Source organism: Leptonychotes weddellii, chromosome 6, assembly GCF_054177405.1.
Source record: "Leptonychotes weddellii isolate Sample4059 chromosome 6, ASM5417740v2, whole genome shotgun sequence".
In the NCBI taxonomy this organism is placed as follows: domain Eukaryota; kingdom Metazoa; phylum Chordata; class Mammalia; order Carnivora; family Phocidae; genus Leptonychotes; species Leptonychotes weddellii.
In genome coordinates this window covers 5,980,958-5,996,347 of record NC_138374.1, presented here as the reverse complement: position 1 = coordinate 5,996,347, position 15,390 = coordinate 5,980,958, and the positions used below count along the sequence as shown (strand labels likewise).

At 41.9% G+C, this 15,390-nt stretch overlaps 1 protein-coding gene across 1 annotated transcript; it reads right to left on the bottom strand.

Annotated features, from left to right (window-relative positions):
- Positions 1-3,346: 3,346 nt before the first annotated feature.
- On the bottom strand, positions 3,347-14,078 carry TEX36 (testis expressed 36). Its single transcript, XM_006735722.1, has 4 exons — positions 14,028-14,078; positions 8,857-8,988; positions 8,018-8,098; positions 3,347-3,643 (listed from the first exon to the last, which is right to left on the bottom strand). The coding sequence occupies exons 1-4, from the start codon at positions 14,076-14,078 to the stop codon at positions 3,347-3,349; spliced, it is 561 nt and encodes a 186-aa protein (XP_006735785.1).
- Positions 14,079-15,390: the final 1,312 nt, after the last annotated feature.

Here is a 15,390-nt window from a genome sequence, read left to right as displayed (position 1 = left end):
TTATATGATCATCTCAATAAGTGCCAAAACATCACCTATAATATCACCATATATTAATAATAACTACAACAGATTTTAGAATTATTTCATAATCTCAAACATAGGGGGTCCTAAGCAAGGCATGAGATCCAGAAGCCATTAAATAGGAGATTTATACATTTTACTACATGAAAATACACACAGAACTAAAAATATGGTGTATACCACACCTATGTAAGATGTTAACAATAGGGGAAACCGTGGGGGGTGATGAGTGGGAGAGAGAGGGTATATGGAAACTGGGTACTACCCATTCAGTTTTCCTGTAAACCTAAAACAGCTCTAAGAAGTAAAGTCTATTAATTTAAAATAGATATATGGTAACAAAGAGGGAATAACCAACATTTGATACAAAAGCCTTAACATCTTAATATATCAAGAAATCATGCAAATAATTGAAGAGTAAGACAAATGAACCAATGGAAGAATTAGTGAAAGATACAGATAAATAGTTCACAGCAAGAGAAACACAAATGGCTTTTCAACAGCAACACACACAATGAAAGAGATATAAATTGATACCTTTTTTTAGCTAACAAACTGGTAAACATAAAAGAACTTGTTAATGCAGGAGTGTGGGAAAATAGAAGTGCTCAGATCTCATATCCTGTTGGCAAAGTTGTAAGCTGGAGACAGCCCCTTTCAGAAAATTTGATCTTAAAATTTTTTAAATTTAATATAAACTAAAATTGAAAATCCACATATTCTTTGGTTGAACTAGTTTATTTTTATGAGTTTTACCATATAGAAATGCTCACAGATGTTTATAGGAGGAAAAGACAGAAACCTGCATAAATGGCCATCAGAAGATTCCAGGACCATGGCACACCTCCATGTAATGAAATACCAGGCAACCGTGTTTTCAAAAAAGATTTATAAGTACTGATAAGGAACAACTTTGAAACTTCAAAGATGCATTCGTAAGGATAGTTGGTAGTGGAGTAGCAGAAAAGCAACAGTGGAATGGTGTCTACCATTGGTGTTTGTTAAACGGTGTGTTTGCGTGTGTATGATAGAGAGAGAGAGAATGAATCTATACAGACTGCCTGGAAAAAGATGCACGTAAAAAAGTGTCAGTCAGTAGAGCTGGTGCTGGGAGAAAAAAATGGGGACTGGAGTTAGGGATATCAGGGAAACCATTTTTCACTCTTTAATTTTCTTTTCTTTTTTTCCCATGTACGTACATTACATGGACTTCACAAAATAACTTAGGCAGAGAAAAACAAGAAACAAAGAATTAGAGATCATTCTTAACCTGGATCAAGATTACCTATCTAAAACCTACAACAATAGTCAGACTTCAGAGAAACGCATTAGAAGCAGCCCTGTTACATTCAGAAATAAGGATATGTACCATCTGTGCCAATATTCAAATTGTACCTGATGCAATAAAATGAGGGTTGTCACAGTATAAATGTGAAAAATGATACAAGTGATCATTTTTGCAAATGATATAATCGTCTGCATAGAAAATCCAAAAAAAATCCACTGAAAAATTATTAGAACTTTATTTTTGTTTTTTTGGAATATATAATTACGACAAGTTTAGCCAGGTGTCAAATACTAGATTCACATACAGAAATCAATAGCTTTTTTACACATCAGTCAAAATCAACCTAAAAGTGTAACTTAAAAAAGAATTCAAAATAGCCACAGATGTTCAAAATATGCAGGAATAAATATAGAAAAGAAACATGTCAGAACTATGTGAAGAAAACTATAAAACTTCACTGAAGAACATAAAACAAGATTTGAATAAATGGTGAGATTCACTGTGGCGTAAGAATATTGGTTCTCCTATAAATTATTTTCTAAATTTGGGGAAATTCCTATCAAATTACCAGTGGATGTACTTGACTAGCTTATTCTAAAATTCATCTTTAGGGAAAACATCCAAATACAAACAAGAAAGTGTTGGTATTGAGTGCTGGTGACACTGGTAAGTTTATAGGAGTGGGATACAAAGGACCATTGAGTGGGAAAAGACATTCAACTTTGACAATAATCAGACAAATGCAAAATAAGAAAACAAGTAAAATTTTTGTCCTTACATATCCTTAAATATGTAGAAGGTAATTTGAGGGGCGCCTGGGTGGTTCAGTTGGTTAAACATCCTACTCTCGATTTCAGCTCAGGTTATGAGCTCAGGGCTGTGAGATCAAGCCCTGCATTGGGCTCCGTGCTGGGCATGGAGCCTGCTTAAGATTCTCTCTCTCCCTCTGCCCCTCCTCACCCTCTCACTCTCTAAATAAATAAATAAATAAATAAATAAATAAATAAATAAATAAATAAATAAATAAATAAATAAAATGATTTGAGGGGGGAGAAACTGAAATGCACAGATACCATTGGTAGGAGTTTAATTAGTCCAGTCTCTAAGGGAATTTGGGAGTATTTATGAAAACTTAAACTGTGAATACCATCCAATCTAGCACTAACAGGGTAACTTTTCAGATTTTACTCCACAGGTGCATATAAACATCACCCAAAGAGGTTGATCAAAGTGTTCGTTTAGCACCAGGTCTGACAGCAAAAAAGTAGAAGCAATTCAAATGCTCATTAATAAGGTAATTTCTAAAAACATGGTGCATCCATTTTAGGGAATACAGTGCAGCAGTTTAGAAAGCAAACCAGTCTATTCATACTGACATAGTAAGAACTCCCAAGACATATTGTTAGATATCAAAAGAAAGTTATAGAGCACCATGTGCTGTATAACAGTTTATGTTCAAAATTTATATGGAGTTATACATATGTATATGATTATAAGTGCACAGAATAAAAACAAATGGTTAACTTACTTCTGGGGACAGGACAAGGATTGGAGATGTGATGAAATCAAGGGGAACTCCTGCTACCTCTGTACTGTTTAAACTTTCAGAATGAAAATGTAATCCTATATCAATTACATAATTTTTTTAAACTCCCCCCAAAGGTAATGTGGCAATTTTAAAGTTCATTTAAATACATTTTCATTTAAAGCACTTTCATTTAAAGTGTGTATATCTTCACATATCTTTATTTTATAAGGACTTGAATGTTTTTCAACCTCATTAAAAAACAGAAATATTTTAAAGTGGGGAGTGGTAACATTATGTGTAGCTTTTCTAGTTTCTCAATATAAAGACTTTAATCTCTGTGTTAACAAAGCAAGAATATTTCACCTCAGCATTAAGGCATGTACAGTCTCTAATCTCTAATTTAAACAAATCCTATGTTAACTAGTATGGCTGAACCAGAAAACACATACTTTTAGAATGTTCAGTGCAATACTAATATTACAAAACTCAATAACCTTCTGGAAGGATTAGGGCTCCAGGGAAGAACCAACCTTCTTGTCAATAGCAAACCTTACTTTTGGAGTCTTTTTCAAAAACTCTGTATAGCTTCTCTGAGGAATAAATTTAAAAGACTTCCATATCTCATTATAATGTCTTGGGAAGCGTCTGAAAATTGGGACCACCACAACTTCTTGATAGACATAGGATATTTGGTTATTTGAAAAGCCATCAAGACAAGATGGAACATAGTCACACGCCCAGAGATTGAAATTTCTTGAAACATGTTGCCGTCTCTCTGGGGAGATCTTCCTACGCCCCAGGCCCTGGGGAAGAATTATAAGAAGATTAGGAGAAAAATATTCACCGTCACAGAATTCTGAGGTCTTTAGTAAAACCAGCTACATGGCATCCTATGTCTTAATGCAGAATATGGCAACCACTACAAGAGGTATCCTTTACCGACTTGCTAAAGGCTGTACATCAACACTCAAAGTATGCTGGTGTTGTTTTGTTAGGATTCTTTCAGTCTTCCACTTACACCAATGGGGCTGGTCTTCTAGAGACACACAGGGTGGAACCAGAGAGACCACAGCTGGAAACAGTCTATTAGCCGGCCTGGACTCCCTGGCACCCTGGGCAGTTTCTCTGCACCCATGTGGCATCTCAGTGAATCCGCCGCTGACTGCATCCCAGCATTCAATGGGATAGACAGTTCTCCCTCTAAGAAGTCCACAGAGGCTGGATTCTTCCCATGAAGGAAGCAACACCTTTGGGGATCTGCCCACAGGCTTCCTTATTAACACTCGGAACCTCACACATGAACCTGAGAATGACTATGTATTCAGAATTGTGCTTTTGATCTGATCATAATGAGAAGACAACATTATGCTTAGACAAAAGACTAGGAGAAAAGAGACATTAGATTACACAGACTTTACATTACAGATCGTCACGAACTCACAATGGAGCAACATACCATAATCCCATGGTAAGTTGAAAAAAATCGTAAGTTAGGGACTGTCTGTAGCAAAGTGAGTTTGTCTTTTCATAAGGACCAGTATCATTCAGAGTGGCAGCAGGTGGCACATTCCAATGAAGGTAATTTGAAGAGAGTTTAGTAAAGGGACTATTTGGGGGGAACCCTATGGGGAAAGTGCAGAGGCTCCAGGTCCAAGGACTTGAGGAGGAATGTAGTCCCCACAGATTGGCCCCTGGTGCCAGGGCAGAGAGAAAGGGGGAGGCTGGCTCTGGAGGGAAGATGCTGCCCAAGCACCTCTCTAAAAATGTACCTGCAGATACTCCAGAAAAAAAATAAAAAACAGATAAAAGGAGGGCGCCTGGGTGGCTCAGTTGGTTAAGCGACTGCCTTCGGCTCAGGTCATGATCCTGGAGTCCCTGGATCGAGTCCCGCATCGGGCTCCCTGCTCGGCAGGGAGCCTGCTTCTCCCTCTGACCCTCCCCACTCTCATGTGCTCTCTCTCTCATTCTCTCTGTCAAATAAATAAATAAAATCTTAAAAAAAAAAAAAAACAGATAAAAGGAGACAAAATGAATAGGGAAAGAGCTACAAGGAAAGGAACAAGTAAAGTTTGTAATTAAGTCTAATTACTTACTGATAATGCTATGAAATATATTGAAACTTCACATAAGAATCTACAAAAAGAAAAGAAGGGGAGAGAGAGAAAGAGAGGGGGGGAGAGAGAGAGAGAAATCTGGAACTGAAATCCCAGGATTTCAACTTGACTGCTTTGAACCCCAGGAGGTGCTACTTAACATTATCCCATAAAAATGGCACCTTCTTGAGTTGGGAAAGCACATCCTGGCCCCCAACACAAGAATCCCTAGAGAGGAAAGTGAGGGAGGTCAGTACACTGAAGGACTTGCCTTATTCTTGGGGGAAAAGCTATAGATATTAAATTTTATATTAATAGAGTAATAGAGTGTCAATGTATTTCTTAAACATTTATACTTAAGGGTAACCACTATTAGACAAGAGAAGTCAGAGTGAGCAAATAAATTCAATCTAACAAAGTCAGGACAGCGAGGAAAAAAAAAAAAGAAACAACATGCGAACATGGTAAACAGGAAACATAAAATGAGATAGCAGAAATAAAACCCCAAACACAAATTATAACAATGTGAATGGGTGAAATTCTTATACAAAGAAACAATGACTCTTGGATTTTTTTTAAACCATTCTCTATTTTATTTATGATTTTAAAAAAAAGAAAACCAACATGAAATGACTAAAAAGCATAAGGACAAAGGAATAAACCATAATAAAAGTAACGACTGTTATCAAAAAGAAAGTAATAGTGGCAAAGCTAATATTGCAATCTAGAATTCATGGCTAAAAACACTAAGGTATGTAAAGAGAGACACTTCATTTTGATAAATAATAAAAGCCACCAAGAAAATAAAATATTCATGAATTTTTATGCAGAAAGATACGGCATTAAACTACATAAGGCAAAAAGAATTTAGAAATTCAAGAATAATCTTAGAAGGGAAAATTGACAGATAAAGACAAAAACTAAGAAAAGGATATGAAGGATTTGAATAACATAATTAAGTCTTAAATAAAATAAAGGACTTTGTAATCAACAGATGGGGAATATATGTTCTTTTTAAACACCCATGAAATACTTGTTAAAATTAATCATGTATAAGATAAAAAAGATAATCTTTATAATTCAAAATCCATATTCTGTAAAAATATAACCCATTGAACTAGATATTAGCAACAAAAGATGATCTCAAAAAATTCTGACCATGTAGAAAATTCAAAACATTCTTCTAAATTATTTTTAGAATTAAAAATTAAATCATAGACTATTTGAGAGCAAATAACAATGAAACTTTAGTTAGAAAAACTGTTGGGATGTAGCCAAAGCAATAATCTGAGGAATATTCATAGTTTTAATAAGTTCATTAACAAAAACAGTTGCAAGCATATGAACTAAACATGCAACCAAAAAAGATTAAAAAGAACAGCAAAATAAGAGTATTTTAGGAGGTGTTACACCAATAAATTTGAAAAGAAATAGATAAATTTTAGGTAAACACATATCAATAAAATCTACATGAGAATAAATCAATCGAATAGATTAATAAACAATGGAGAAATTGAAAGGGTAAAGCAGTAAAAAAAACAAGAACAAAAAAAAAACTTTCTCTAAAAAAAATTATTAAATCCAAATAATTTTACGGGCAAATTCTATCTAAACCTAAACTCATTAAACCAAAAGTTCACACCTGATCTAAACTATTCCCAAACATAGAGAAAGTTGGGAAGCTTCCAGTGTTTTCTATGAGACTAACATAGCTCTGGCAAACTATTTGTGGTACAATCCTGTTTATCGCATTAACAAGATACACACTTATATGTATATGTTTGCATGTGAATTGCAAAAATTCTCCAATTTTACCCACCAAACCATTATTTGTGAGGCATCAAGCTAGCATTGTGAGGAGGAAAAGTAAGAGTGCAAATTTTTTTTTAGTTTTATTTAATTCTGTATTGTTTGAAAGTTGTAAAGGACATATGTTACTTTGATAATTCAGAAAACCATTTTAAGCATTCCATTTAGAGAGGCAGGCAGAGTGGATATTCTGGATCTGTATTCAACACTCTGCCAGGGGCAAACCAGAATTTTTAGGTTAAATCACTTCAATTTAGCTTAGATATGGTAGCCTAGAGGAAATAGTAACTTTGGGCAAGTTGTTTAGCTTCCCTGTTATCAGGTTCCCCATCTCTAAATAGGGGATGATGAGTAATTAGCCAGCAGTGTTGTCTTGAGGATTAAATGAGATAGTATGAGATGCTAGCATATGGCAAATGCTTAATAAATGGTGGGTGTTATGTACATCAACATCATCATCATCATGGATGTTCAGATTCGGTAAGGATTCTCAGAGATCACCTGATCCACCCCTCTACCTCAGATATATTAACGCTGCCCTGTCCAGTTTGACAACCCCCAGCCACATGTACGCTCCAAATGTGGGTCTTCCAAATGGAGAGGTACCAATCTGGATTTTAAAGACTTAGTTTAGGGAATGTAAAAAATCTCATAAATAACGTTTATATTGATTACATGTTGAATCGATAATTTGGGGAGTTACTGAGTTAAATAAAATATATTATTAAAATTAATATTCACCTCTTTTTACTTCATGTGGCTACTAGAGAATTTGAAATTATGTCTGCAGCTCACTAGATTTCCAGGGCACAGAGCTGTGTTCACCACCACTAAGTGCTATCAGACTCTACTTACTCCACTGAGGGCGACTCCTCCCCTCCGGGGAAGGCCAACTCCAGTGATTGGGAAGTCCTTTGTATTATGTAAGTTTCCCTTCCTCTTACCTCTCCTTGTGGGGTGTGGTTCTGCCCACCAGAGACACACAGGCAACCCCTCCTTCCCATGATAGATCTTCACAAGAAAGCTCATGACTGAGACAGTTTACGAGAAGGCACTTTGAGAAATAGGAAGTACACACTAACGTAGGCAGAAGGACTGTGCCGTCTGGCGCAGAAAGTGGCATGGAACTCTGAGAGGTTCATGCATTTTTTTTTTTTAACCTGTTATGAGGCATTAATTTTGACCTGGTTCCAATTTTGAGGAAAATCCTCTGCCTTCACTGTGCCTCCCAGGGGCGCTCCCAGTTTGACCAGTGATTTGGGGAGCAATACTCACAGAGTCCAGGTAGCATCCAGAGCTCTGAAAGCTATGCCGATTGTCGTGGACAGAGAAGGGGAAGTTGTCACTTACGGCTTGCTGGAAAAGACCGAGGGAGGAGATGAAAAGACACACATCAGGACCCCAACGTGCTTTCAGAACCGACATACAGTAGCATGGACGGAAGACAGAGAGGCAAAGGGACCTCTAAGTAAGAATGAAACCTCACCCCCCACCTCCGGAAAGGAGCAAAGGGCCCAGGACAGCCAGGTCGTGGGTGTGTCCACCAACTCAAGGCTTTAAAACTCGACCTGACTGGTGACCTTGCAGAAAATCACAAGAATTCTCTTTCAAAACACCTTCTTTGGAGGCAAAGAAGGAAAAGCGTATAGGTTCATGGAATGGAAAGCTGGTAAGGACTTTTGAGGCCGTCAAGACCAAACTTCTTCATCTGACCAATAAGGATCCTGGCAGACCAGAGCCCTGACCCAAACAATCAGCCTGAGTTAGCTAAGGGTGAGGTCCACACCTGCTTCTCCTTCAGCCCACTGCACGCCGCTGAAGCTGCTCACAAATTGGCCGGGGATGTGCACGTTAAAGCTGTAACCAAAGGTGATGTTCCTTGTGCAAGTTAGATGAGCCTAACTTGATGGTCTGGACCAGGAGGCAGTTCCTTCTAGAGATTATTTGGGGTGTCACAGTAAGCAGGATATGAGATGGGATGCTACCCGTATTTAGGGAGCCAGGGATGGCAAAAGAGTAGTTCCTTCCAAAGAACGGGCTGGCCAGAAATGCCAGGGGCTGCCCCCGTGGAGAGCCACAGGGACGGGGGCCCCGGGCCGACACTCCAGACTCACCTTCTCCCGGACTTTGTAGATCGGTGGTAACTTCCCCTCCACTTGCCTAGACAAATGTGGACGGTGGGGCTCTTTTAACATAGCACTTGTGCTGGATTCTGGCGTCTTTTCTGTTAGTCCAATCTGAGGGAACTGAAAAACCAGCACAGGCCGTGATTAAAACCAGACACAACTGTATCTCAAAGCCAAGGATCGGGGCTTCCTCCGTAATGTGATTAAGATGCCATTTGGGTGCTTCTGGTGTGTGATGGAAATGGCATAATTTTTATAATTTTCAAGTATTCTTTCCAAGACAAAAAAACATGGTAATGGCCCCAGGCCATCCCGGCCAGCTGTTGCCAGTTACGGGACCACCCCCCGCTGCGCCCCCCCGCTGCGCCCCCGCCTGGAAATGCTTCGCCCGGGTGCGGGGGCGTGGCCTTTGAGCGCCGGCCGTGCTCTGGGAAGGCTCAAGTGTGCGAGACCTTCCTTCCGGTCAGGGAGCTCCCCACGTGGGGGCCGAGGGTTCAACCGGCCTCCTGCAGGTGGGTGATGGTGCTCAAACCCAGTTGCGTCGCCGCTGAGAAGGTACGGGGTGGGGAAAGTCCATGAGGAACAAAGAGGGGATAGGATGCAAAGCATAATACTAAAGATGATTTGGGGAGGCTGTTGGTATCTCCCCATGAACATTGGGGAAGGAAACACGTCTGGGCAGAGGGAGGAGGTCCCAAGAAGGGCCTCCGCCCACCCCACAGAGAGCTCTGGGCATGGGATGGCCTCTCAGAACCGTCCTGAGCTAGGGCGAGGGGACTGGGCCTTTGTGCACCCTCATGGATCAGTCACCGCGTGTGGGTTGTTCTAGGAAGAGGGGGTGACCTCGAGGAGGTGTAGCTGCCTTCAGCCAAGGCATCCCTAGGGTCAGAGCACGGAGTTCTTCCAACTGGGGAGGAACCATAATTCGGTGGTTGGGTCACAGAGTGTAGATTCAGAGGTCCTGAGTCCAGTCCCAGCTTTCTCTCCTATGAGGTGAGCCTGATTCAAGAGATTGAAATTTTCCAAGCCTCAGTCTCTTTATCTGTAAAATGGGAATAATAATACTTATTTGACAGGGTAGATGTGATTAAAAGGGAAAATGCATGCACCAGAGAATACTCTATACCTGCTAGCAGATTCTGGTTTTGCTCACAGCTGTCCCCTTGCCGATCCCCAAACCCACTGCCACACCTCAGGCTCCTGCTCCTTCCTTTATGCCTGATTACAAGGAATTTGGCCAACACAGCTATTCTCCCTTGTTCCTTCTCACATCGCCGTGTAACTGTGTACTCACGTGGCTTCTGTCCACTGCCTGCACCGAGTGGGTTCAGTATATTACTGTTTATGTAAAAAGGTGGGGAGGTTACATCCTACACAAGGTACACTTGGTGGGGTGTCCTCTGCAGCAGTGAGAAGCAATGGGCTAGGTGACACACAGCCACTGAGCCATCTCTTAAACACAGTGCTGAGTGGCAAAAAGAAAACCAGAATGAGATCTATAAGCCAACACCGTTTCTGTAAATAAAGAACCCATGCACACGAGACAATACCTGATTTACAGAACACATCTGAATGAAAAAGCTCCCAGTAAACACTTACGAATGACTGCAGGAATGGGGATCAGGGCAGTGAAACAGGCCCACGCCAGTGCCCCAGCCAGCACCCACCCGGAACCCCAGCCAGCGCCCCAAACAGCGCCCAAACACCGCCCAGCCAGCACCCAAACAGTGCCCGGCCAGCACCCAGCCAGCGCCCCAACCAGTGTCCCAACCAGCACCCGGCCGCACCCAACTGGCCAGGAGCCTGCACCCCAACTAGCATCCTAACCAGCACCCAGGCTCTCCAGGGGACCTGAAGAAGGAGGGAGGGAGGAGGGAACCAGGAAGGAGGAAGACTTCCTTTTCACAATCATGTTCCACTCTTTAAATGTTTTAACTAAGTGCATCCATTACATCCTCTTTTCTTCCACAATAAAAATATCTGTTTCTGATTACAGTTGTAATAATACTCATGGCTTAAAAAAAATCAAACCTAAAACAAAAGGAAGTCAAATTCCCCTGGACTCATTAGTGACCCTCTTTTTCATACATCCCTGTAGACATGTACACCCATGTATGTGTATGTATGGATGTGTGTGTATATATATATAGATAGATAATTTTGCATACATAGGGTCATATTATACATGTGGTTTCTAAACATCATGTATGCCTATTTATTTAAGAGTAACTTTTGATTACTTTCTCCCCCCCTTTTGTCGCCCCAGATGACAATATTCATGGCTGAGTGCTCACGTACACAAACACCTAACCTGCAGAGGGGGCTTCGAATGCCTCACAAAAATTGGACCATAGGATGCATACTGTTCTGCTCTTTGCTTTCCCACTTAACAAGGTACCCTAGATATTTTCCCAAGCCAACCTATATATTTCTAACTCATTCTGTTATATTTTGTAATGTTCTAAAACAATTTTTTTTCCAAAGTAAATATAAAAAATACAAAGAGCCTCCAGACCCATAACCTTTCCTTGCTCCCTTCCTCCCCTCTGGCTGTGTCAACATTCCTGTCTGGGCAGCTACAGAAAGTCAGGCAGGGGTGGGAGTCATTCTAGCATCAGGAATGATCCCTCTCGCCAGCTAAATGACAACTGACTTGAGTTCATTTGTATGCTGGAAGTCTAAGGACTAAATCACTAGGAAAAAAATAAAGTCTCTAGTATTTTAATTTCACTCTTTTAAAACGTATATTTAATGTTGATAACATGATAGCTGTGAAATAAACTCTTCTGTTGGATATTGTAACCATGAAATATAGCTTTTTAACTAGTTGGCAGTGAAATTTTTGCTGCATTCAATCACACAATGACTGCAATATTAAACAGGAAGGTGAAAGTGTATGGGAAAAGCCTTTCCTACCCGGCAACAGCCAGATTACAAGCAGCAAGGTCAACTGCAAAATGACTGTCACCTTTAATGTGGCAATTACTGTCCTCCCCAGTGGGCTGCTGCTGACTCAAAGCCAATGATTTCTTTAATTTTCCCAACTGGCCTGCAAGTTACTTTGGGAAACTTCATGATCAGCACTATTCTTCTTATGCTCTGAGGTGCTGGCCGCAGAAGGGACCCACCCCAAACCTGCAAGTCAGACTTTGGGAAGTAATGCCTCTCCACCTGAGCAGGGGCCCCGGGCACAGTCCTGGGATCACAATAGGAGAGGAAATGTTCTTTCCTGCTTTCTCCCATGTAACAGAACCCTGACTTTGTTTGAGGTGGCAATGTGGCTGCTTAAAAAAATACCTCCCCAAACTCCCCGGCAGTTTAATTGGCTATGTGACCCAATGAGATCAAAGCAGAAGTCTGCAGGGCGGGGGTCCTGGGATAGCTTTGTTTTCCCCCATGAAAAGGGACAGAATCAGCCAACAGGTGCCTTCTGTCTTTTTGTCCTTTGACTTCCCCCTCATTTACCCACCTGAGTTGTCGTGTCACCAAGGATGGTGTCACCAAAGTGACATAACAGAGGACTGAAAAGGACCTGATGACCTCCAAGAGCATCTGTCTCAGCCCTGAACTGCCTCCTTCTGGATTTATTGTTACTGGAGAAATACAAACCCTTATTTGGTTCACTATAGTCAGCTTTTTATGAAACCGGGTCAAACACAGTCATTGCTGATATTGTAGGTGATAGAGGGGAAGCTACTTAGTCTGAGAAACTTGTATTTTTATCTTCAAGACTGACTCATGTTATGTAATTCAACCTATTTCCCATTTTACTTTGGCTGCCAGGAATCTCAGAGTCAAATCTGATGATATTATATAAATAGCAGTCATGTAAGCCATATGGCCGGTGTATGTTACATATCTTCCCAGTCTCAGCCTTTTATTCTTAAATATATTCAAACTGATTCTGAATTTTTATTTTTTTATGCTTTCCTGCTTTATTGTGAATATTTTCCATACATTACTGTAAATCCTTGAGGAATGACGCAGGGTATATAAGGAAAAAAATGTACATGTATATGTATAATATTAATATACAGAATAGTTAACAAGTATTTAATGGTTACTCTGTTTGCATGCATCATACTAAGCACTCTGTGTGAATGGTCTCATTGATCTGCACAATAGCCCTATAACCTCGGTACACTATGCTCCCATTTAACAGACAAAGAAACTGTGGTTTAGGAGTAAGTTGCTTAGCCAAGATCACATCCAGGTGGGTAAAATTAGTTTTTTTTTAAGATTTTATTTATTTTGAGAGAGAGAGAAAGAGAGAGGGCACAAGCAGAGAGAAGGGCAGAGGGAGAGAGAGACTCTCTAGCAGACTCTGCACTGAGCATGGAGCTTGACTCCGGGTTGCATCTCACCATCCTGAGATCATGACCTGAGCCGAAACCAAGAGTCGGACACTTAACCGACTGAGCCACCCAGGCGCCCCATAAAGTTAGTTTTTTAAAGCCTTCAGACTGAAATACTTCAAGGTGTTTTCTATTTTTCCTTTCCTTTTCTTTCTTTTTTTTTTTTTTTAAGATTTTATTTATTTGACAGAGAGAGAGAGAGTGAGAGAGAGGGAACACAAGCAGGGGGAGTGGAGAGGGAGAAGCGGGCTCCCCGCCGAGCAGGGAGCCTGATGCAGGAGCTCCATCCCAGGACCCTGGGATCATGACCTGAGCCGAAGGCAGACGCTTAACCATCTGAGCCACCCAGGCGCCCCTATTTTTCCTTTTCTTTCTAAACAAAAAAGTGTTAACTTTTCCGTGTATTACAGCTCTGATACAGTCGGTAAATAAAAAGACAAAGATCCCAGCCCCCACGGAATTTATATTCTAGGAGGGGAAAGAAACAGCACACATAATACAGTAGATCACATAGTATGCAGCAAGATAGATGTTATAAAAAAAGAAAAAGAGCACCCAGCAACGGCAGCCTTGTGGACACTCACAAGAGTGCTGAGCGTTTTACACACACCAGTTGTTTCATTTAATCCTCCCAAGGACGCTATGAGAGTCCCATTTCACAGGTGAAGGAACTGAGGTCAGGTAAGTGATTCATCAAAAGCGATGCCACGTGAAGTAGCCGCAGCGGGATCTAGACTCATTTCTGTGACCTTGACCACACCCACGTGGCCTGAGAAAGGAGAGAGAAGCCACCATCTTTCTCACCCATCTTCCATCCTTGTCTACAGCTGGGTTGAAGCGTCTCCCTTTGGCCATTTTCTGCAGGAAGCTGAAGGTGGCTGAGGTTGGCTCCCTTACCTCCCCACTGCCTTGGAAACTCTGCGCATCTGGAAGACACTCCTCCTCCTTGTTCCTGACCTGAAGCCTCTACCAGGAGGGGAGGTCCAGGGGGACCCACCGTTGCCATAGAATCAGAGCCCCCCGTCACAATGGGGGAGGACTTCGGGTCTTCTAAGCCCTCTGAGGGTTCCTGCATGGGGTCCTTGCACCTGCTGTTCCCTAAGGTGTAAGGCAGAGAGTCACCGGGTCCCAGCTGAGGAACCCCTTTAACAGGTCAGACAAGTGGGAACCAGACAGCCTGGAGGTAAAAGCGAACTTTTGTCCCCTCTAAATCCTCGAACTGGTGACATTAGAGTTGAACGTCCCCATGGTAACCATCTGTCCCAACTTTTTAGTTTTCAGAGAAGTGAATCCAGGCAGGAGATGACCTCCTTCTTGGTGGGATTGTGACACCCAGGCCCCAGGGTTCCCTCCCTGTCCCAGCTCAGACTCTCTGTCCCGAGGGCACCCGCTGCTTACTCACCTTATTGCACGCCACTGAGGCGCCAAGGAAACAACAATCGTGAGCAATCGTGAAACGCCAGGTGCTGTGCTGAACTGAATACGTTGATGTGTTTTTATCTTATTTTTGCTCCACGACAACCTTTGGCGTTTACAAATGAGAAAACAAGGGTCAGGCAGCCAATGGAGCTGGCGCTGGGTCAGGGGACGGCTCCAGAGCTCACGAGCCTTCCCGAGGGCCAGCTGGCCTCCCTGGGGTGCACAGGCTGGTCCTGAGACCTGGCCTCTCGCTCCGAGCCCGGATACCCAAATCTGCTCAGCAGTGTGATTTCTGCTTCTCTTGCTTTCTTTCTCCTTTTTAAATGTTCTATCTTGACGATTCTCTTGGCTATCCCATGAATTAATAAGAATAAACATCTATAGGAGAATCTGTCCAGCACTGTCTCATCCCCTAATCACCAAACTGGGCATTCGCACAAGACTTTCCGGGTCGGTGACAAGGGACCTCTCCCCTGGCCAGCACTGGTGGCTCGGAGCGGTGGGCTCCTGGATGTGAGGCCTGGGGTGGTACAGTTCTCTCGCGGCCATGAGGCTGAGTCCTGCAGTAGGGGTGGAGGAGAAAAAGACAGAGGGACAGGACACAGCGTCATCGTGTGCTGGGGACCCGCTGTACCAGCTCCAGACAGACAGCCTGCTATGCGGGGAGAATGCAGGCTGCCTGGGTTTCTGCTTCCAGCTGACCATCCCTGAGATGAGCTCAGCTCCCTCTGCTTCTCACCACTCTGCC